This window comes from Haplochromis burtoni, unplaced genomic scaffold (assembly GCF_018398535.1).
Source record: "Haplochromis burtoni strain Fernald_Lab_line unplaced genomic scaffold, NCSU_Asbu1 Contig_516, whole genome shotgun sequence".
Classification (NCBI taxonomy): Eukaryota; Metazoa; Chordata; class Actinopteri; order Cichliformes; family Cichlidae; genus Haplochromis; species Haplochromis burtoni.
The window spans coordinates 246394-269183 of record NW_024582877.1 but is presented as its reverse complement, the minus strand read 5'-3'; the positions used below and the strand labels follow the sequence as shown (position 1 = coordinate 269183).

Sequence of the window (22790 nt, the reverse complement as noted above, 5' to 3'; positions counted from 1 at the left end):
ACTGAGTTTACGTGTTTGTTTTCCAACACTGATTCATCCAGTTATCCAGTTTGTTGTGGCTGGTCCATAATGGAGCAGAGTCCTCTACTTAGCCAGCAGAAAAAGACTAGCTGTGTCTAACATCATGACAGAATGACGGATCAGCATTCCCCTTTAAAGCAACCTTGTCTATTATTTTCCACCCAACAAGCCAAAAGACCCCCTTCCTCCTCCTTCAGGAAAAAAAGAAAGAAAAGAACCTCCCCAGCAGTTATCTTTGGAAGGATTTTTCCCCCAGGCACAGTTTTGGTTAGCCAGAAAGAGCTGTCACACCCAACCTCTTCCAACTCTAAATAAAATGCCCTGTCTTCTGTCTCCCCCCCCCCCCCGATCGCTACCTCCATTGGGGCTCTGTTAGTTGTGGTCACCTCTCACACACACCTCCTCTCCAGCATCGAGGGATCCCCTCCCTTTTGGCGAACGAAACACCAGCTGGTGGTCCAGCAGTGCACACAAACTCCTTAATTGTCGAGTCAACCATTTCCCAAACCAAATAGCCTTCAGGATGCAGCAATCAGACTTGGAGGGAAAATAACAAAGTGAGCTCCTTGGCCCAACAATAAATCATGTCACTCTTATGTATTTATACCCACATGTTCGCTAGCTGCTTATTTAGCTTGACAATTGAAGACACGCTGCCAGACAATTTATGTGCTTTGTGTTAATTCGAAGCCATGAAAACATGGCTATTTCAAACAAGTGAAGCTACTCTTCAATTACATCATCATCAGGCCAGTGTGTATGCTTTACATGTACGTATTTTAAACAGTTATTATTAGAGGCAGTGAGGGAAATTGACCATCAGAACTTTTTCTCATTTAAAGTATGTTTGGGCATTTCTACCCAGCAGACCAAAAGTGAAACACACACACACACACACACACACATGCACAAACACAGGTTTTGCTTTCACTCTTTTGAAGTTTTTGCAAATTACCAAAAGTACAAAAATATTCACTATTTGAGCAAAAGTACTGAGCTTCACTGGTAATCTCTGAATTAAGGTGTTCTCAATAGCATTGCCACAGGTGTATGAAATAAAGCAATAAGTGCACTGTGACTTTACAAGCAATGTTCTAAAGAGCTCACTGAATTAGTTTGCTAACATAATAGGATTCACTGATGCAACAAGTCAATTTTTGAGATTTCTACTCTGCTAGATATTCCACGATCAGATGGTGGTATTGTGAAGTATTTCAGAACAGCTGCAACGCAGATTGTAAAGTTGAAGAGTGCATATAAGAGTGCATGTAATAGTTACCAATGCTCTCAATAACTGACTTAATAACTACAGACTCCCAAACTGCCAGGCAACATTAACATCAGCACAAAAGCTGTACGCCAGAAGCTTCATGGCATAAAGTCCCATTTGGAGCCTTATAAGTGAAAGTTTTTTTTTTCTTTTTTCCCACCACAGTACATTTCAGATTTTTGAAGGTAGACACATGAGCATGGGGGCATTTCTGACTGTAAAATCAAGAGCTACTATAAGCTCATTGGCTAATGAATCACACAGTAGAGCAAGCCCTGCTTCCCCCCCCCCCATTTGAATCTAATACAGTAAGAGTGCAATCAGTTCTACAAAATATAAAATGCTGAGACTACTTTACTTTAGAAGAGAGGCTTATTCAGATGTGTGGTCACTTTGGATAATGTCGTTTGTAGAGCTGTCCTGGTTATTTTAAATTAACAGGTGTGTTATTTTGTTATCCCATTTAATGGTTTGCTGGAAACACACTCTCCTTAAAATAGTTCAGTATAACAGGAATCATGTTTACCTACCTGATACCTGATTCATTATTACATGTTACTGGCACTGTTTCTTTTGGTTTGCTTGTTTTTTCCTGTTTGATCAGTCTTCATCAATAACGCCCTGGGTAATTAGTTAATTTGCTCATCTCAAGAGACAACATAACACAATCAGTCCTTACAGTGCTGCCACCAGATGTTAACTGTCATTTCCGACCTCTGCTGATATTGCTACAAGTTGTCAGTTGATCACTTGAAAAATTACCATGACAAAAGAAGCACAAAGTGTTTCTTTAAAAACTCTTGGAAATGAAATGTGAGTTGATGACACTTAGGGCTTTATGGAGGAATTTCTCTCTAGTGTAGTGTCTCAGCTGCATGCCCCCTGGATGATAGAAAGACAAACAAACAACAACAAGAAATAAAGATTAGGTTACTAAATACATCTGGTCTGCTGAGCCTCTCGGGTTATCAGACACAGAAAAGTTCACATAACCTTTGATATCAAAACAATTCTCCTCTCATTATACGCTTACCAAAAATAATGGTATCCATAGCCCTTGAACTCCATTGCAGTGATTAATCTGCCTTAATAAACTATGAATGAAGGTCACCCTAGACTGTCAGTCCTTCACAGATGGACTGAGCTCAAATTATTTCCTTGTCTGATTCATGGAAAGCATTATTGTATCTGTGTTCCTGTAAGAGGCTCCTGGTAATATTGTGCTTATGGCAGCTTATGGGTTATGACTTGGATAAACGTATAGAAATACAGTTTTATTGCATCCTGTTGATAGGTTGATTTTTGTGCTGGCAAGCGCGAGCCCTCTGGGTATTTACAGCATGGGAGCAGTCAGTGAGATTTGGCTGTTAGACTCTGTATTGAGTGTCAGAGAAATATAAACCAAAGCTGACAGCCCACAGCATCCTCAGGAGACAATGGCTTTCCAACGGCTGCCCTTAGCCAAGGCCATAGGTTAGAGAACACAGATTAGAGCGTACGTTACTCTTTGTGTTTATGCAAGTCTGTTTGTGTGTATGTTCCAAATAGCTTGGAAAGGTCAGTGAGAATCTGCATTGGATTTCTCCTCCAAAGTTGGTTGTTTTGGCTCCATTTAGGGGATTCAAACTACAGTCTCTTCAACTGTGGTCAAGTCCCCTGTCAAGACCCATCTGGGATGATTAGAGCGTCTATGTAAACTAGGCATGTCAGTGTAAAGTAAGAGGCAGCATATCGTGTGTGCCAGTACACTTATTCCGAAGGTCAGACATGTTTTGGTTGGCATTACAGCGCTGCGGTTTATGACTGCTCTCCCAGTAAGGTCTCCTGTGATCGTAACTTGACTGGCCATGATATTGATTTAAGGGTTTGAATCTAATGTATTTTTTCCTCACCGCATTTCTCATGGTATGCAAATGTATCTCAATCCTAGATACTGTCCCAGTTAACTATTCTGGGTATGACTGGCTACGTTCTGCTCACTCTCACGTCTCTGGGGTTCCTCATCGACCAGAGGTACAGTACAGATATTTCTTTATGGATTCATTTTCAAAGAGACTTTTAGAGGATTTAAAAATTAGACTAAACAGTTAAAAATGTCTCTGGGGGGGAGGTTAGAGAAAAGCAAGACTGAGAACTATTCTGGCTTTGGTAGAGGTTCTCAAGCTTTGAGTGGCAATCATCCAAAGACTGAATTTGAAGGAATACAAAATGTGGAGTGTTAAAATTAGCATTGAAATAAAAATGCCAAGTTGATTGTACTTATCTGTTTAGATTTCTTCAGTTGTTCTTTATTCTCCTCTGAGCTGCTAATTCCTAATAATGTATTTGCATCTTAAACTCAATGATTCTGAAAATGGCTTGCTTTTAGACAGTCCAACCTCTTTTGGGGTCCAAGAACGAATCAAAGAAAAACTCTCAAAGAATCTCTGGGAGCCATAGGTCTTTGCCAGCCCAGAGTTAAAGGTCTGAACATTAGTATTAATATTACTGTGGGGTGGTCAGTAGTATGTACCCTTGTTTTCAGTAACTAAACTATGAACCTTGCATTGAATCATTTCATTTCTCTTCATTGTTACCAAATAAAACTCTGCATACTTAGCTTGTGAAATTCACTAAAAGAAACAGAAACAAGATAAAGACACACTCCTACTATACATGCTTTGTTGTGAGTGAATATAAGATTAAATTCAGTTGACGCAAGTACCACAACACTGGAGCTGACTTCAAAGTGGGGCGACCGTGGCTCATGGGTTGGGAAGCGCATCTGTAACCGGAAGGTCGCCGGTTCGATCCCCGGGCTCTCTATCCTGGTCGTTGTGTCCTTGGGCAAGACACTTTACCCTACCGCCTACTGGTGTTGGCCAGTGGGGCCGATGGCGCGATATGGCAGCCTCGCTTCTTTCAGTCTGCCCCAGGGCAGCTGTGGCTACAACTGTAGCTTGCCTCCACCAGTGTGTGAATGTGAGAGTGAATGAATAGTGGCATTGAAAAGCGCTATATAAATCCAATCCATTATTATTATTATTATAATTATTATATATCTCAAATCAAATCTCTCCTCATCAACTCTATTTGATCAGCACAGGAAGTTGATATTAGCTCACATTAAAATATAATTATTCCATCTAAGTGATGCGTTGTTGCTTAATGTGTCCTTATATTCAGGCCATCATCGGCTGTCTTGGAGCTATTTCGCTGTGTCGTCATGATGACATTGCTGAGGTACAACTACATGAAGCCCCTTGCACCTTTACTGGCAGTGCCTACAGAGGTAAGTGCAACTGTAATGTGTGGAGTGCAGTTTAAAATAGGCAGCAGGACTTGAGATTTTCTTTTCATTCTACTTAAATAATAAGCAAATATGTGTGCCGTATATGAAAGATGGAATTGGTGTTCATATCTGGAAAGTGAAGCCAGTGCAAAAGTACCTTAAACCTGCATTTTTAAAAATAGATGGGCTGATATTTTATATTAAAAATAATAAATATATAAATAATAAATAGGTGCGCAGGGAAGAAAAAAGCCCTTACACTTGAACACATCTGTGAGCTCTGTCTTGAGAATTATTTAATCCATGTTGCTAGTTGCAAGTCTTGTCTTATGCAGCATGATAATGCAATTTAGCAATTCTAAGCACCTATTATTGCTGGTGTACAGCAGGTGACTTGGAATGTAGGACACACATGTTAACAAGCATACAGTTCATGGAAAAACTCTGTTCGTTTGCTTTTTTGGCACTTTTTATATGATTATTAGACATAACTTGTCTAGGACTGCCACGACAGACACTATAGGCAAAAGTATCGGGCCACATCTCTTAATCTCTGAATTCAGGGGATTTCATAGCACCTAGCTATGAAGTTTGCCTTTGCAAACATTTGTGAGAGAATAGGTTATTTTACGGAGCTCACTGAATTTGAGTGTGGTATTTTTAACAGATGCCACCATTGCAACAAGTCAGTTTGTGAAAAGTCTTTAGATATTCCATGATCAACTCTATGTGGTGCCAGGAAATTGCAGCTCAGCTTTAAAGTGGCAACCAACCTAAAGTTACAGAGTAGGCTCGCCGTGTGCTGAGGCAGACTGTGCATTAGTCGCTAATGCTTTGCTGAGGCGATCACTGCAGCGCTCATAACTTCCTCTGGTCTTAACATCAACACAAACTGTATGCTGAGGGCTTCGTATTGTTTCTACAAACAAACAGCAAACTGGAACCAACTGAGCCTCAGAAAGAAAGAAACATTTAATAGTCATCGTACTGCGACTTCAACACGCTTTATGGCTGGCTACTGCTAATGACACATACTTTTCTGTTTCTGTGGCAACCCCATCAGACCTGCTAAATTGGACTGAGTCAGTTGCACAGATGCAGTTATGTAACAATTCATAAGACAGGTGAACTATGGAGGATTTATATATTTAATTAGCAGTTTATCTGCTCATTCCTGCTGCTTCTTGCTGTTTTCCAAAGTAACACATTGCTTTATTACTAGCTGCTTTGTTAAAATGTGCTACTGTGCACCCTGATCTTTAGAGTCACTGCAGTTTCTGCTAAATTTATGATTACAAATACGTATTGCATATTTCAAAGGCTGTTCATTTGCTGGTTTAGCAACATCTTTCTTTAGCATTTTCTTTTAGCAGAATTGATTATTAGTGAATAATGGTCTGTCTTTATGCATTCCTTTGATGGTGTTAATACATCCTGGTAATGATGTTTGCTCTTAGTTGATATGCAAGTTGTAACTGGTTCACATTGCCCATTTGATCCACTAAACAATTTAGTTTAATTTTATCCACTGATTTTGTGATATCATCACTATCTTGAGTTGTTGTGCAACAATAATGGCGGCACCGTTGAATTAACAGCCACCTGTCTAGCTGCCATTTCCCTGTCTCAAAATGAGGTATTCGTCTAGATTATTTACAAAGGTGTTGTCCCTTTCACGAGTTAAACAATCTTTGATGGCGTGTCTACATGCACTGGTCCCAGAGGCCATGTTTACCCATTTTTAAGTTTGTAGTTTGGCCAAGTCTTGGAAATAACATTAATTAGCCACAGTGAAGTTGTTTTTTCAGCTGCAGATATTGGCGGTTACCAGTTAAAACAAAGAATGAAATCTGATGTATTAATCGAGTGCCCGGATCAGCAAAATGCGATGGCCTTATTGCTAAAAGAAAAAAAAAGTAGCACTAAAACATGATGGTAAAATGGATGTTTAAAAGCAGCGCTGTTGACAGAGAAAAATTTAAATTTGGCTAAAATCTTACCTTGAGTTCTCTTTTCACGTGCGTGTGTGCGTGTGTGTGTGAGCTTTTCATCACACGGCATGATGTTGTTCATCCGCAGTCTGATTTTGCTCATTCATCAGGAAATTGTAGCTGTTTGTACTACTATGTTTCTTTTGGCTCAGCAGCCGAGGTTCAAAGATCATGGAAACAGCAGTTGACAAAACAAACTAACCTCAGGTTAGTAGCTGTTCTGGAGCTTCCAGTCATATCGCATGACCTTTTTATTTAGGTTTTTTTAAATACCCCATACCCCATGGAACTTATACCTTTGATATTCACATTCTCAATGTGGTGACCTTCCGAATAATTTCCAAAAACTATTTCATATAATTTTTCAAAGTACCATAATTACATGTGGTGGAAATCCTTTATTCATTTGACTTGATATAGTGTTTGGCCACATGTGTAATTCCCTCCATCAAAGCATAGTTCAGCTTGAAAACGAGAACCAGTTTTTGTCCAAAATACATTATATGCAACATTGAAACTGTCTAAACACAAAGTCCAACCAACAACACCTAATTAGTCTGTTATTAGGGTGTAGAATAAAGACTGGGTATACAGTGAATCATTGCATGAGCATGTTTTTCTAAGGCTACTTACTAATTGCTTTCTCTGGTGGTAGTATGTTTTCTATCTCTGTGCATGTTGAAACTAGTTTTATTTAGCATCACAGTCTGATTATATACTTGGAGCCTAATTCCAGCTTGTTAACTATGGAAAATACTGAAAAAAATGTCTTAAGATGACAGTGGTATGATTTTCACAGTACAGCGCTTAGAAATCCTTACTTTATGAAATCATTGAGGAAAAATATGTGAAGCTCTGGTATTAAATGCGCATATGCCTCATGTATCGTGTTTCTTCGGTTTGTGTGTGTCTAGCCTGTTTGCCTGTAATTGTGTGTGTTGTGTGGTCTGTGTTGTGTGTGTGAAATGTGTGAGCTGGGTGCTAAGTCCAGCTTCGCAGCCCTGTGATCTATGAGTCCAGATGCGTCGCCCAATTGACCATAAAATTGGCGTGCCTTTCTGGCTCTGGCAGCTCAACTGTAAGGCGGCTGACCTCTCATTACTTGCCCTCCCTTGCAGCTTTTTTTTTTTTTTGTCCTCCCGCTTTCTGCCTCCGCTCACCGCTTGCCGTCTCAGCTAGTGTGAATGAGAGCAACACTTCTGGAACCAATTAACGTCGTCTGCTGCTAACTAGCGCTGGCTGATGAGATTTGCACGTGAGATTTGCAATCGCTGCTTTTATGTCCTCTGACTGCACATCTGTGGCGCTCAGGTGTTCAAATGACAACCCGAGGCTCTCCAACCTTTTCTTTTTCTCACCATAAAATGAAATAAAACTGAATGAATAATAATTCATCTAAAATGAAGCGCATAACCAATCACCTCGAGAGCAACGAAACGGGGTGATTTATGCTGCACATGCTGCACGGCTGTGTCACTTTGACAGGGCTGTAAGTTTTATGCAGCCGTTTCCTTAAGCAAATCATTAGGCCTCATTTCAAGTCATAGTACATCAGTTTGAGCTGAATGAATGTCTTGCTTGCAGGTGGGGCTCATTGAAAATCCTCACAATTTACTTGAAATGGTTCCTGACATGTTTGTGCCCTTTGTTCAGAAATACAGCAAAGGGGAATATGGTTGAACCACCCCCAGACTTTAAGGTACTCAAGTGATATATGGATCTGACGCGTGAGGCGAACGGCGGGCTCTTTGTTACAGAGGGAGGGCTTGTTTTGAAGTCGAGCCAATCAATTAACAGTCACTCGAAATGTAAAAGGGGTAAATTCCCATTTAATTGTCTTCAGACTCACTGTACATTTGAGAGAGGGGGAGGGGGAAGTACAACAAAAAAAACTAGGTCGGTTTGTGGTCCTTCAAAACCAGTGGTGTGATATACTGCACCCTTAAAACTCACAGTGGTATTTATAGTGGCTCTGGAGATTTCCCTTGTAAAGCTGCAGGCTTGACCTGTAAACCAGGGCTGCCTCTTGCTCCCAGCCGCCCACTCGCCCGCCCAAACCCACGTCTGTGCGGCTCACATGACGGCCTCACTGCTTCAGAGGAGACTAAGCTGGTAACCAGGGCTGATGGAAGCTTTAGCTCTCTGTGCATGTAATATTTATTTGTATTTGTGTGTGCTGTTAGCTTTAATTTGCTTTAATTTATGTCATTTAAATAAAATTTTAATTACATATACATACCACAAAATATTGCAGCTTATAAATATAATCTGTGTCTTTCTGGTGCACAAACTATAGAAGAATAGAAGTTTAAATTACAGTCAATATTTAAGCACTTTATTGTGCGCAACATACTGAGTTTAAGAAATCATTTATACATTAATGTCAGCTTGGGTAGCTTATCAGATTTGCATGCATGATAGACAATTTTAAAACATCTAAATAAACAAAGCCTGTTGTGCTGTGGCTGCACAGTTTAATCATTTAGGCTTGAAATGAGTGACATTTATTTAAGAAGGCTATGAATAACTGTACACTGGTCACAGCGCACTTCTGGGTTTTCTGGTCACACCAACACAACCTTTGCTAACCAGCACTACAAACCAGATTTTTCTTCCGATTATTTCCCATTCTCCACACTGAAACATAAGCTAAAAGAGTCACTGTTTTGATGCAGTGGGCAAGTTTGGGCGTGCATGGGGGTGTGCGAGTTGAAGAGGTCAAAATGAGACTTTCTCAGGGTGAAATAAAAATAGCCGCAGTGCAGGGGTGCACAAGGAGACGGGTCAAGTTAAAATGTTCTTTTTCTTTTTTAAGCTTTTGTTCGGGCGGACCTCCTTACACCTCGTAAAGGCAGCAAACCGTGGCATTTGGAGAATATGTAATTTATGCTTGAAAATTGATTTAAATAAACATTTCTTTAAATCAGTAATTTGATTCTAAATAACTAAACATTTAATCGATTTAACCACAACGTTGTACAGTTGAGGATGTCATCACCTAAAAGCTATATTTTTGCCTATGTTTGACCTCAAACATTTTGTTTTATCCTTTTACCCTTTGCGTCACCTATATTTCTGTGTTTGCAGTGTGGCTGGGTGGGTGGGGCATTTGCACTGTGATGTAACACATGGTTTTATGCTGTGTGAGCCTCTGGTTTTGCCTGAAGGCACAGGAAAACAGGCCACAGAGCAGATCGTAGACACTCTGTATCCCAGAGTAATTATGCAACTATTCTCTCAAAGACCACTAACAGCAATTCAAGAGGAGAGCTCATAAAAATTCACCTGCCAGGCTCAAACCAGTTTTTTGGTTTTAGTAAGAAATAAAAAAACAACAACTTTGTTTACAATTCGTTTCCCCCCCCCCTCCATTATTCTTGATAGCTGCAGATGGATGTAAAATTTTAAAAAGGCATCCAACTAAAATAATTTAAAAAAGCCAGAGATGCTTTTATTATGGTCTGCTTTTCTTTTCATTTACAGTGACTGAAAGGTTTCCTTGTAATAAAAGAATTTAAGTAGTTTATTAGCTCATGCGGGTTTGACTCTTGAAGGAAAAATAAATCTGTGTAATGCCTTTGATTCCAAAACGTATACATGTAAAAAATGTTTTAAACCCTTTAGGATTTTCACTCTCCGTTCTCCTGCTGATACCACTTGCCAATCTCTCAGATCCCTTTTCTGTCAGACTAAACGGGAAGATGAGGTGCTCCACAGCTAAATGAAGAGGTCACAACAATATTATTAAGTTCATGTCAAACACAAAGGCTTCGCCTCAACACACATTCGCTTTATCTTCAACAAATCACCATACTTGTCTTTAAAAATTACAGCTCACACCCCGGCTTTCCCACCATCCCAGCCATGAGTGAGCAGATAAGGCAGTCGGCGGTGAGAGGTCGCTGTGTTGTTTCCACTGGACAAAACTCAGGTGCGAGGGGTTAGCGCTCTCTTCTTTTGAAGCAGGAATGTGTGGTGGCAAGAGGCAGTGCTGAGGTTAACAGGCTTGTTTGGGCCTGTGGAAACTCGGCGAGCATGACATCATCTGAGAGCTCGCAGGAATGGAAAAGGAAAGGAAATCTCCTCCCAGAGAGAAAGTGGAGGGATTTGAAAGAGAAATGCTGGGTAGGACTGTTCCATTGGAGTAAACAGCGGGGTGGTCGAGCATACACAGTGTGAAATATTATCACTCAATGTGCAGGGGATCGTGCCCGTCAAAGAGTAACCACTTGGTTTATGTTGTCAAACCACTTGCCAGGTAAAGTTATGGAAATCTAACAGAAAGTGGACCTTTGGGAGATTTCTAGGAATATTTAGTTTGGCTTTTGCGGTATCAGGTTTTCTGGTCTACAGTGGCTTTCTTTTAAATTTGTATTCCTATTTGTGCTTTAATTCATGGGTCATTCAGTTTGTGATATAGCTTCCGAGCCAGCGTGTGAACCTGATTGAACCTGACAAAAGCTCTTCTGCTGTGTGCACGTGGTTTCTCTCTATTCTAAAAGGCACCGAAAGCTGATTTCAGAGAACTTGAATGCCGGTTTCCAAAGAAGTCTGCTCGCAAATTCAAAACATTACAAATTATAAAAGGTTTAAAGTTCAGAATAAATTAAAGTTTTATACTGTAAAATGTTTCGATAGTGCTGAATGAAGGCTTAGCATATTAATTTAGCTATCTTTATCGCAGTGCAAGCTTTCATCACTCAGGACTCAGTTTATTAATCTCTCTTTCGAGGCTACGTTCATTGGATTACTGGCTAACAATCACACGTCTGATTTTGTAGTAAAATTCTTTGTGGTGTATTTTTTTCCTTAGTAGTTCAAGCTACAGCTTTTTGCCTGAAGTGAGCTGGAAAATGTCTCCTTCTGCCAGGATTTGTGAGCAGTGGGGGGGTTTCAAGTTTGGAAAGTCTTCAAATCTGAGGCTGTAAAAGTTTGAGTGGCTGCTATCAGAGAAGTGACCACAATAAGCACATTCTCTGCTGTCCGGTCACAAAACAAACTGCATGAACTGAGGCTCAATTAATATTTTCTACCCTGACAATTAAAAAGGTGTTTTAAAAAACAAAAAGGTCTGTTTGCCAACAGCATTTTTCTTCTTGGAACTTCATGTGGAACTTTCAGACTTTGTTTGAGTCCTTATCTACCACTTAAGCCAAAATCTCCAATCCACATTTTAACACCTGCCACATGTTTCTCATGCTGGGGTCCAAACATTCAAGCATGCACCTGCACTTTTACAATCATATAATTGACATGGACCTGGTTTTGGCCACTCAAAATGTGACACATTGCACTACACAGGCAATGCTGACTGTGTGCAGCAGCTTGTTGATAATGTGGTTCATAGTAACAAAAACCAACCAAAATCTTGTTCCTTTCAACGAGCCAGACTTTAATGATGAAGATGATAATAAATATAATAATAATAATAATACAGTATATTTTTTGTGACGGTCTTTCAACTTTTCTTTGGATACTAGCTGCTCTCTAACTCCAGTCAGCTCCTTGTACTCGATCATTTTCAGGGGATTTTTTTTTTAATTTTTCATTCAAACATAAAAAGGCACCTAATTCAAACAAATTTCAAATTTTATCTTAAGGCTGTTGCTACATCACATTTGCCAAAGATAACAGTTGGGCAGTTGTAAAATATCATTTTTTTTCAACAGCGTGATGATTCCCAAAGAGCTATTTAGATGAAAACTTGGCGTGTCGTTATGTGATGTGCAGCGTGTCCTTTAAGAACATGAGGAAACTGGGCAAATGGAGGAGAAAGACAGTGATGTGTCTTAAAAAATGTACAGCACATAAACGGTATCAGAAAGTCATATCCTTAAGAAATTCAGCAGTTGCTGTGTACAGAAAATGCCCTAATACAGGACCTGAAGTCTGTCTACTGCTTTGCCAAGGTCTCAGCAGTAGCCATAACAAGGCCACTTATCATTCTTAGATAGTTTTTGTTGGACAAATCCTTCTCTGTAAAGACGAAGGTCTTGAAGCTCTGAGACAGTGACTTACTTGCAAAGGTGACCAAACTCACTAATACTTTCCTAAAATGATGGACTTCTTCCTCTGCAGAAGCTAAAGCTTCATTTTTGCTTAGGAAAACCAAATTATCATCTTTGCACGGACGTGTCTTACTGGCTCGTGGTAGATTTGTGTCCTTCTTTCATATTGCTGCCAAATTCCTTAATGTTATCTGTGCTGCTGATTTACGTGTTCTTTTGAAGAGGTCTGATTTTTGTTTCAGATTGCCATAGTTAAATAAACTTAAACTGGGCTGTAGATATTTGTAGAGAAGTTTTGCTGCTGTACCAGTGGTTTGGCTCAGGCCTGTAGAGATGCACTTGGCACCAAACTCCACAGTAGGAATGTACAACAGAGACTGTTTTAATTTTTATAAATGTCAGTGGGTGGATTATAGAAATCAGGGTAAAGATACACGTCTTAGAGGCCCTTGGAGGCTCATTCATGTGCACTTCTTCTTAGAGGAATGTATTGAGCTAATCCACAGTGGACCCAAACATCTTCTCTCGGCTTCATAAAAATACAAACGGGGGCTTCATTTTGCAAGAGCATAACCTCCTGTCTGCTCCATACACTGTTTTTGCTTTCATTTCCTTTTCTGGAGTTTTGCCAAATAGCTCGCCTTCTGCTTTCCTGCTGGCTAGTGTGCTCTTTAGCAATTAACCAGCCAATCTGGCCACCCAGGGAACCACGGTTAATACTGAGGTGATGACTTCTTCTCTTGTTGAGGCTGAAGCGGTGCCAGGCTGCTGGACTCTGAAGTGTGCTGAAGAGATATGAAAGCTGGTGTCCTCTGGGTTTTCTCGTATGGTCTCAATGAGGCATAGTGGTCTGGATGAGTTGTAGCTGACCTTACATGTGAGCTTCGAAGAGACACATGGTAGATGACTGCAGCTCTCCAGATGTGTAAAGTAAAACTTCTAAACAACTGTATCACTCTAAACTAGCATATCATCAGGCCACTTTGTGTTTTGCTACACTTCGCCATGCAGCCATTACTGTTTCACATGTGTTTTGTCTGGCTGTGTTGTGTGTGCGTGGGAGCGTAACGGCGATATTTCTCATGGCAGCGCTACAGAGTAGGCACTACACTCATTCTCTGGTGGGACGTTAAACTGCTCAGCGTATCCTTCCTGAGTCTGCTCAAACAACCAGCACAGAGACTGTATATCTGCTCATAATGAACAGACAGGAAGTCGTGTGTGTGTGTGTGTGTGTGTGTGTGTGTGTGTGTGTGCGCGTGTGTGTGTGTGTCTCTCTCTCTCTCCCTCTCTCTCTCTGTACACATGTTTTGTGTACATGTGCAGGTGTACTTGTGTGGGACTGTGCACAAAAAGCTACCTATGCTCATGTGTCCATACTTCTGTAGATGAAAATGGTGATTAGTTAACTTCAAAGTGTAAATTTCAAACTTCAACTATTATTTACCGCAAGTATGTACAGAGTAAACGCACTACTACAACTGTAAAATTATGTTAAAGCTGTAATGGAAAGTGTGTAAATATTAATAGAAAAAAAGATTTGGTGTTAAAAGAAATGGATAATTAAAACAAAAATCAGATAACACAGAGATGACAAAATGCAAAAACACTGGAACTAAGTGGATGATCTTAAACAAGAGGATATGAAAGAGTAACCGGGGGGGATTATAAAGACGTCAATGTTTGGCATTTTAATTAGTTTTATTACTCATATATTTGGTAAAGGTACTTATGAACTGTATACAAAACCTGTGGGCTAATTGAACCCATGTGAGAGCAACTTTGAACGTTTTTCCTAGTCCCAGAATAGTCCCACCAGAATTTTTAATGGTTAAAGGTCACTGTTAATTTGCATCATTCCACACCATGTGAGCAAGTGACTATTTCCCCTTGATAAAAGTTTATATAAGACAGGCTAAAATCTATAATATTGTGCATGTGTATATTTTATATACATGTATTTAAAAATAAAATGCAGTACATAAATTTGCACAATTTATAAAATCTTTCTTGCCAAAACCCCCAAAACTTAATTTCTCCCATGTTTTTGTTTGAAGTAAAGAATGCAGAAATTCGTGTAACAATATTCAGACTCTTCAAGATGCTTTTTCTGATCTTAGTGGGTGTTCGTGTCAATCTGAAACTCATGTTAATAATTTTTAACACTGCATGAACCTCCAGTAATTAACACCTCACCAGTGAACTAATCAGACACCTGTGACTGCATTTCTGTTTATTAACAAATGCTATCAAATGTGGCGTAGTTGCGTTAGAGCGCTGGTACGTGGCAAGCAGCACAGAGTTGCTATATAAACTTAAAATTAACCAAATTGTTATAACAAATCAAACAGAATGCAAACTGTAATTTCATTTCTCTCAAGTCTCTAGAAATGTGGCGTTTGGATTATTAACAAGAATTTTATATAGTTTATTTTCACCAGTTCAGCAATGTCCTGATGTAGCACGCTACACCCACACAGGCAGTTTCAAACAAAAAAGCTCCGAATAATTTTCCGATGCAGTTCAGTCCAGGTCTGGTGGACTGTAGGCAGCCATATGGAGAGGGAGCTCTGGAAACATCCCATTACAGGTCATATATCACACGTCTGACAGCAGCCATTCTGCCTTGTTTTCATTTCAATCACGAGTGCAGCTGCATTGGAGAACAGCAAGACTCCGCCATGTTAACCCACTGAAGGCTGGAAGGTTGTTACTGTTATTGTTAGAGGACACTAAGGCGCACCCTGGGGTGTCTAATGTCTCCTTCATGCTTAATATCCATCAGCGGCACCCAAAATGACCCAACTCAATATGGTGTTGGATGAGTGTGGTTCTCAAGGTCAATACATGTGTGGGAACTGGTCACATTGAAGCGACATGTCACTGAGAGTAAAGCACTAAAATGTCATCCAGGCAGAGATAATTGTTTACTTACAGTAAAGTTGGTTAATCGTGATTAAATGTAGCTTGAAAGAGACACACAATAGGTGTTGCAAGTCTTTAGATGTCAACTAATCTATATGTTTATGCAGACTTGAAATTTATACAAAGAGCCGCCATGCTTCATTTCATCCCTATTTTAGTTTTGTAGTTTTTGAATTTTTAAGCTGTTGCCAAAAACAAGTTCTAGCTTAGCCAAGTGAAGAAAACAGTTTTTCAATGAATGCAGTTACATTTCAGGGAGATGCATTTTTATTATTTATCTGATCTCATTGATAATTTAGGTAAACAAAAACATGACATGACAAATGTCTATTTTTGTAACACGGTGCAGTTTATACAAATCAGAAACTACAGCTGAGCATCCTTATTAAGAATATTTAAACATTACCACTATACTACATAACATATTCGACTATGATAGAGTATTACTAGACTATTTTTTTGGTATCTAATAAACTGGCATCTTGAAGTAACTGAGCTGCTTTTGAGCAAAACATGTGGTGTGCATCAATTTCTTAGTGGAGCTTGGAGCGTGACTATTTTCTAACCAGACTGGTACTGAAATGGAATAAGCAAAGGTAAACAAAGAAACAAGAAAAAACCTACAGAACCACATGTTAGTGGCTCCTTGAAGCACTACCCTTAACTAAGTGCTTTCTGCCCCAAACTGAGTGAGTGTGAGTCGATCTGCTGAGATGTCTACTTTGGGAGTCAGTGGTGTCTGGCCGTAGTGCTTATTTGTAGATGATCAAACCTGCTTCCTTCCACTATGTAATCTGTCCCACATGGATTTCCTACAGACTCTATATACATGTAGCATAGTGGCTCAAATGGAGAGATGGGAACAGGGAAAAATTGGTGCCCTCAACATGCGGCTTTGATAGAAACCTCTGTCATGTTTCGGTCCTTAGTTTGAGTGAAATGTGATTTGCGAGGTTCTGCCAATTCTGCATACTGCTCTCGATCTCAATCCATCTTAGACAAACACAATGCAGCTTTACGGATTTGTAATCTTCCATCTGTTTTTCCTTCTGGGAGTTGTTGAAACTATTGAAATACCTCTACCCGATATTTTGCAGAGGCAGATCGCTGATTTAAAATTTGAGTTTCTACATGATTCTCAAGCCTTATCAAAAACACACTGAACCTAACTGAAAACATCTCACTTAGTGATAGTTTGTCTATAGCATGTTTTTGTCTTTTACTTAATAAATGTAGCAGTAAATTTATTTTTGTTTTATTTTTTGCTGAAGTGTTGTTATCAGAAAGTGTTTTCTTACAACTTACCAAAATGTGTGTTGTGTTCCTGTTTTGCTAATCTTACCAGACAGCTGATCAGTGTTTGTATATCCGAGGTGAACTACGCTGATCAAAATGCTCACATTAAAAATAAGTATCTGCAGTTTCAAGGAGGTTTTCTTCTGACCTACATCCAGATATTTTTATCAGTTACTCAACTTTATGAAGATAGATATTATAATTAACAGTAACACTTCATTATTATTATTTTTTTGAGTCAGTGACCAATTATTTCTCTTAATTACGTTTTAATGAACTAAATAGAACTAATATTACCAGTGCATTATAAAAAGTTAGTTTTAGGTTCTTAAAAAAATTATAATACCCTTCTTTACAAATGTTCTCCAGAGTAAATCATTCAATTCAAAGTTGTTTGTATGAATGTATGTATGGTTTTATTTCAGTAGTACTACTCATAAATGTATCAGCAGCATTTTAATGTTAGATGGCAAAGCTACAGGTATTTTTATCTACTTCATATACTGTTAGATGGTTTAATCGATTTGTGTCAAAACACGTTTTGTAGAAAACCCTTGGTGGTGTAGCTGCCAATTAAATGTAGTGTGGAAAAAGTTTGATACCTTCCCTTCAAATCTATTTTCTTTTTTATACTGCTTCCCATAGGCACTTGTATTATGTATTATTTTTATGTATTTTTATGTATTTTTTTATATATATATATATAATATATATATATTATATATATATATATCTATTATATATATATATTATAATATAATAATAATAATAATATAATAATAATAATAATAATAATAAATAAATAAATATATAATTATTATTATTATTTATTTTTAATTTTATTTTATTTTCTATTTTATTTTTTTTATTTTTAAATCACAAGTACTGGTGTTCAGTGTTACAATCAACGTCATTTGAAAAATGAATGTGACTTTGGTTTGATTCTATCATCACTCTCAAAGTCCCTTCTTTGCTTTTGTTTCATCCAGTGGTTCATTCAGCAGGAAGCAGGGAGGCTGTTCTCAGAGCAGGTAGTGAGAGGTGGAAAAGCAGAGAGAGGTCTGTGCTGTACGTCCTCTCTGTCTCTGAGGAGAACAGCTGTCGTGTCCAGGAAGAAATTGGGCTTTTTTCCCCCTATTGGCCTTTTTTGCCTATGATGGACAACGGTCTGATTTTGGCTTGAGTTGTAATGTAGGATGCAGTTTATGAGCCAGAACCCAGTGAGGAGTGGAGGCAAGGGCTGTTTTGGGCAAAGCCCCCCTTCGTTCTCTCTGAATAGCAAGGTTCCCTATGGCTGTGACCCTTGTGACCCTGTTGTGAGAGCATCGGGGGAGAAGCCCTGCTTCTTAACCTCTAAGCCTACTTTCTGCATCATCCTGAGATTGGCTGCATCTGAGGTGTCTGTTTTCTTTCAGTTGCAGCATTGCTTTCACAGTTTAACATCATGTTGTAATAGAAATGTTTTTTTTTTTTAATCTATTTTTTTAACTCTTGTGACAGCACAACATTTTATAGGCTACACTTAAGCTTTGTAAATTAAAGAGCATGTATACATACAAAAGTGAGCAAATATACAGCTTATAGTACTTTCAGTGCTCAAATAGTTCTAAGTGGAGGAGACTTTTTTTGTAGCTTATAAACCAAATGAAGAAAACATTTACATAACATACAATATATTCTCTGTATATTGTCAAGCACCTATAAAATTGTATTACCACTATATTACAAATAAATTAGTTTTCATTCCAAGACCATCATGCCCTATAACTTGTATACATAAACTCAATCCATCCACTAGCGATAACCACATCTTGATCCCAGTCACGTAAAATGTTGCTGTTCTTTGAGGCACAAGAGTTCTGTTGGGCACAATTGTTAATCAAATTTGAATGCGAAAGTTATCAAATGTAAACATTTTCTTAGTCTTACATGATATTAATCACAACAATGGAGTTGTTTTGCAACAACCTTTGCAGTCTTGTGGCCTGAAAGTGCGACCATATCAATAATTCACAATTTAAAAAAATTGATCAATGACATAATCTCCCTAAATCATTTGTTACATCCATTTATGTAAATAGAAAGTCAGACTGTGAGCTCAGGAAGTTTTACAGAGTTGTTTTCTAGTCAAAGTTTGAACAGATTTCACTGTGATTTTGATAGCACAGCGCTGCAGTTGCAAGTTTTTAGATTTTTAGTTTGTTTTTTAATTTTATCTCCCAGTAATGTTGGTGGTAATGGTAATCTTAACACAAGTATTAACAAACTGCGGTAGTTGTCATTTTGAATGAAATGGATCAACTCGAGTCTTCTGATCCTAACCACCTCTGTCAAACTTGTCCAGGCCTTTGTCTCCCTCTCTCTGCTGTACTGGGCTCTGCACAGCATCGTCTCTCAGCTGCTCGGCATCAAGAAGAAGGCTAACTGATCCAGCTGAAGATGGCACAAAGTGATGGATGGAAAACGTTTGGCATTGTCATTGCTGAAATAATTTCCATATTATCATGATTTTAATCATTTTAAACACTGTGCATCACTTTATGTAGTACTGATATCTATATGTTCAAGATAAAACTATTTTTTGCTTGATTAATTTTTACAAAATTTTATAAGTAACTTCAAGGTTCATCTTAAAGGTTTTTGTCATGTAAAACAGTCACAACCCAAGGCAAGGTGCTCACCATATGTTTTTGTTCTCCAAAACAACTCGTTCTGTTTAATGAAGTCATATTTTTTGCGTTTGCTTAAAATGTGTTCAAGTGGTGCTGCAGTAACTAACTCGCTTAATTTCAAAATAGTCACGTTTATTTTCTGTTGTTTCACATCAGTTACTATGCAACTATATATACTTTTTTTAAACAAATGTTCTCATTGATGAATGTTAATCTTGCATCTGAGTTTCAGTTTTTTGCACAACATTGCACAGTGTTTTTTTTTTCTTTGCTCAATTAAATAAAGCATTGTAATTTTTTGCCTTATGTAAGACTCCTTTAATGTCTTAAAGATTCTAGAGGGTGTGCAGCTTGTCAGATTCAACTTAGTTTTGAAACATCAGATTAGTCATGTGAATTATTCTTCCCAACCTCCAGATCTTGTGTGGGAGTGACAAACAGTCCACAGCAGATGGTGCTGTCATCACTCATAGTTGGTTTCTTTTCAATCAAACATCTTGTTCTCAAGAGACACCTGCTCAGCCTTTTAACATTAAGGCATTTATCAAAAGCTTGAGGTTGAGTAAAGGAAAACAAGCCTGATCAAAGAAAGCAACCACCTTATCGGAGTGCTTGTTTGATTTAAAAGACAAAAAACCCCACATTAGTACAACATTTTCAGCATGGAAATTCAATTTTTTTTTCATCTGGCTGCTGCTTAAGCTTCATAAGTCACCTTGAAGCCAGAGTCATGAAAGTATCTGGTGATCCAAATGAAAAGTGTGCATTTAAATTAATGTTGAATGAAAGCTGAAGGAGCAAAAGCTAGAAAAAAGGAAAAAATTAGAAAAAGGAAAAAGCATAAGTGTATGGGAGTCTGACAAGAGCCATATAGTGATGGTTAGATGAGTGGGTCAGAGCTACCCCACAATGGTAGCTCTTGTGAGGTGTTCCTGGTCTGCAGTGGTCAGTATCTATCAAAGGGACCTAGGTAGAAAAAGTGGTAAACCAGCAATGGGTCTTGAGCAGCCAAGGCTCACTGAAGCACGTGTTGAGCAAAGGCTGGCCCATGTGGTGTGATCTTACAGACAAGCTACTGTAGCTCTAATTGCTGAAAAATTTGGGGGGCCTCCATGGTTCGTTTCTCTAGCAGATCTCACAGATGCTCGATTAGATTAAGAGCTGAGAGAGCAGGGAAGGGCGACAGGTAAGTGAAGAGAGCGATGTTGGAGTATCGTGAGAGACTGTGAGATCTCTGCATCATTGAACATGGCGCACCACTGAAAACATTTTAGCTACTAATGTTTTTTTCTGCAAGATTATTCATTGAAGGCTTTTAAGGCAACAACAGGAATTACAGTGGCTTGCAAAAGTATTCGGCCCCCTTGAACTTTTCCACATTTTGTCACATTACAGCCACAAACATGAATCAATTTTATTGGAATTCCACATGAAAGACCAACACAAAGTGGTGTACACGTGAGAAGTGGAACGAAAATCATACATGATTCCAAACAAACCGTGACACTTGGACACTATTTTGAGTGTGTTGTTTTTGCGAAACCATGTAACAATGTAACTGTATTCGAAACAAAGCCAGCTTCATCACACAACAGCAACGTAGTGGACATGTTGCCATCCAAAAAAAAGAAAAAAAAAAAACCTTTCCAGCTTTGACGCACGCCTGGCCATCCTCAAAATCCTCCATAAAGATTTTCAGGCATTACGCCTACAGCAGGTGGAAACATTCAGGTCTGTGAAATTCCTCACTGAGGGTACGGCCCAGATCTCAGAAGAAATTATTTTTTTTTAAATCTAAGAAACTGTCATCGAGCATCACATGAAGGACAACTTGGTGTTTTCATGAGTACCAGAGAAGGCAGAAGAGGACCCCAAAACAACAGCGAGTCATTTCATCCAGACTCACCTCAAACTTCGGAATATGTAGTTAAAAACATCAGCTTCCATCGTGTCCATTGTTTGGGAGGTTGACGAGCTGATGCACGCAGAAACAGACCAATGGTGGCTAAATTTGAACACTTCAAACAAAAAGAGCTGGTGAAGAACTGTGGCTGGGAGTCTGTAGGAACGGACTTCAGTTTCAACGACTGGTTTCCCAAAGAGATCCTAGCGCAACGCAAGGTCCTGTTCCCAATCCAAGATAAGTTTATTCCAGGAGGCTCCTGACTTGTCATCACTAACATCGCGCCATGGCTGTGCCGAGTCAGGCGAAAAAAACAATGAAGATTTTGATGTTGTTATTTTTCTTAAGTCACTCAAAATGGTTCTTGGGTGGCTGCACCACCTTATTGCCTTTGTCACCTTTCACATCTCTTCTTGTCTTCTTCTGTACTCAGCATAATTTATGCTATGTCTCCAGTGCTACAATTTACCACAGAAACATATGGAAGTCATACAGCCATACCAAAAACACACACATCAATATACACAACAGACATACACAACCATAAACACACCAACATACAGCCATACAAGACAGACAGACACACACCTCTTTAGTAAACATTCAATAGACATGACCATAGTGAGGTTTGTCACTACTTATCTACAGTATCTCACAAAAGTGACTACACCCCTCCCATCTTTTCATGGGACAACATTAAAGATTTGGCACTTTGATACAATGTAAAGTAGTCAGTGTACGGCTTGTATAACAGCATAAATTTACTGTCACCTCAAAATAACTCAACATACAGCCATCAATGTCTAAACCACTGGCAACCAAAGTGAGTGAAAATGTCCAAACTGTGCCCAAAGTGTCAATATTTTGTGCAGCAACCATTATTTTTCAACACTGCCTCAACTCTGTTGGGCATGGAGTTCAGTAGAGCTTCACAGGTTGCCACTAGAATCCTCTTCCACTCCTCCATGATGACATCATGGAGCTGGTGGATGTTTGAGACCTTGCGCTCCTCCACCTTCCATTTGAGAGTGCCTCACAGATGGTCAATAGGGTTTAAGTCTGGAGACATGCTTGGCCAGTCAAGTACCTTTACCCTCAGTTCATTAAAGCATGTTTGGGGTTGTTATCATGTTGGAATACTGTCCTGTGGCCCAGTTTCTGAAGAGACGGGATCATGCTCTCCTTCAGTGTGTCTTAGCCATATTATGTCTTGATGCATGCTCAATCATCCAGGTAAGTAAATCCCAAAAAAGTTGATTCTGTTCATGTGCATGTAGGATTTTCAATGGGAGAAACGTTTAACCACTCATCCAAGTGACTTCTTCAGTCCCAGCGGACTGCAGGTTTCTCCAACCTTATAAACAGTACATTTGCACAATTTAAACCAGCCCACTGAAGCCGAGGAGTGTTGCCCCATAGGAACAGAGAACGAC

The 22790-nt window shown here is 39.0% G+C and overlaps 1 protein-coding gene across 1 annotated transcript in view; it reads left to right on the top strand.

Moving 5' to 3' along the window:
* Positions 1–19760, top strand: part of agmo (alkylglycerol monooxygenase) — a 47815-nt gene extending 28055 nt beyond the window's left edge. The window contains exons 11-13 of the mRNA XM_005947159.3: positions 3222–3304; positions 4457–4562; positions 19127–19760. Of these exons, the coding sequence (XP_005947221.1) occupies positions 3222–3304; positions 4457–4562; positions 19127–19210 (273 nt within the window). The 3' untranslated portion in view covers positions 19211–19760. The remainder of the gene's footprint in view (positions 1–3221; positions 3305–4456; positions 4563–19126) is intronic.
* Positions 19761–22790: the final 3030 nt, after the last annotated feature.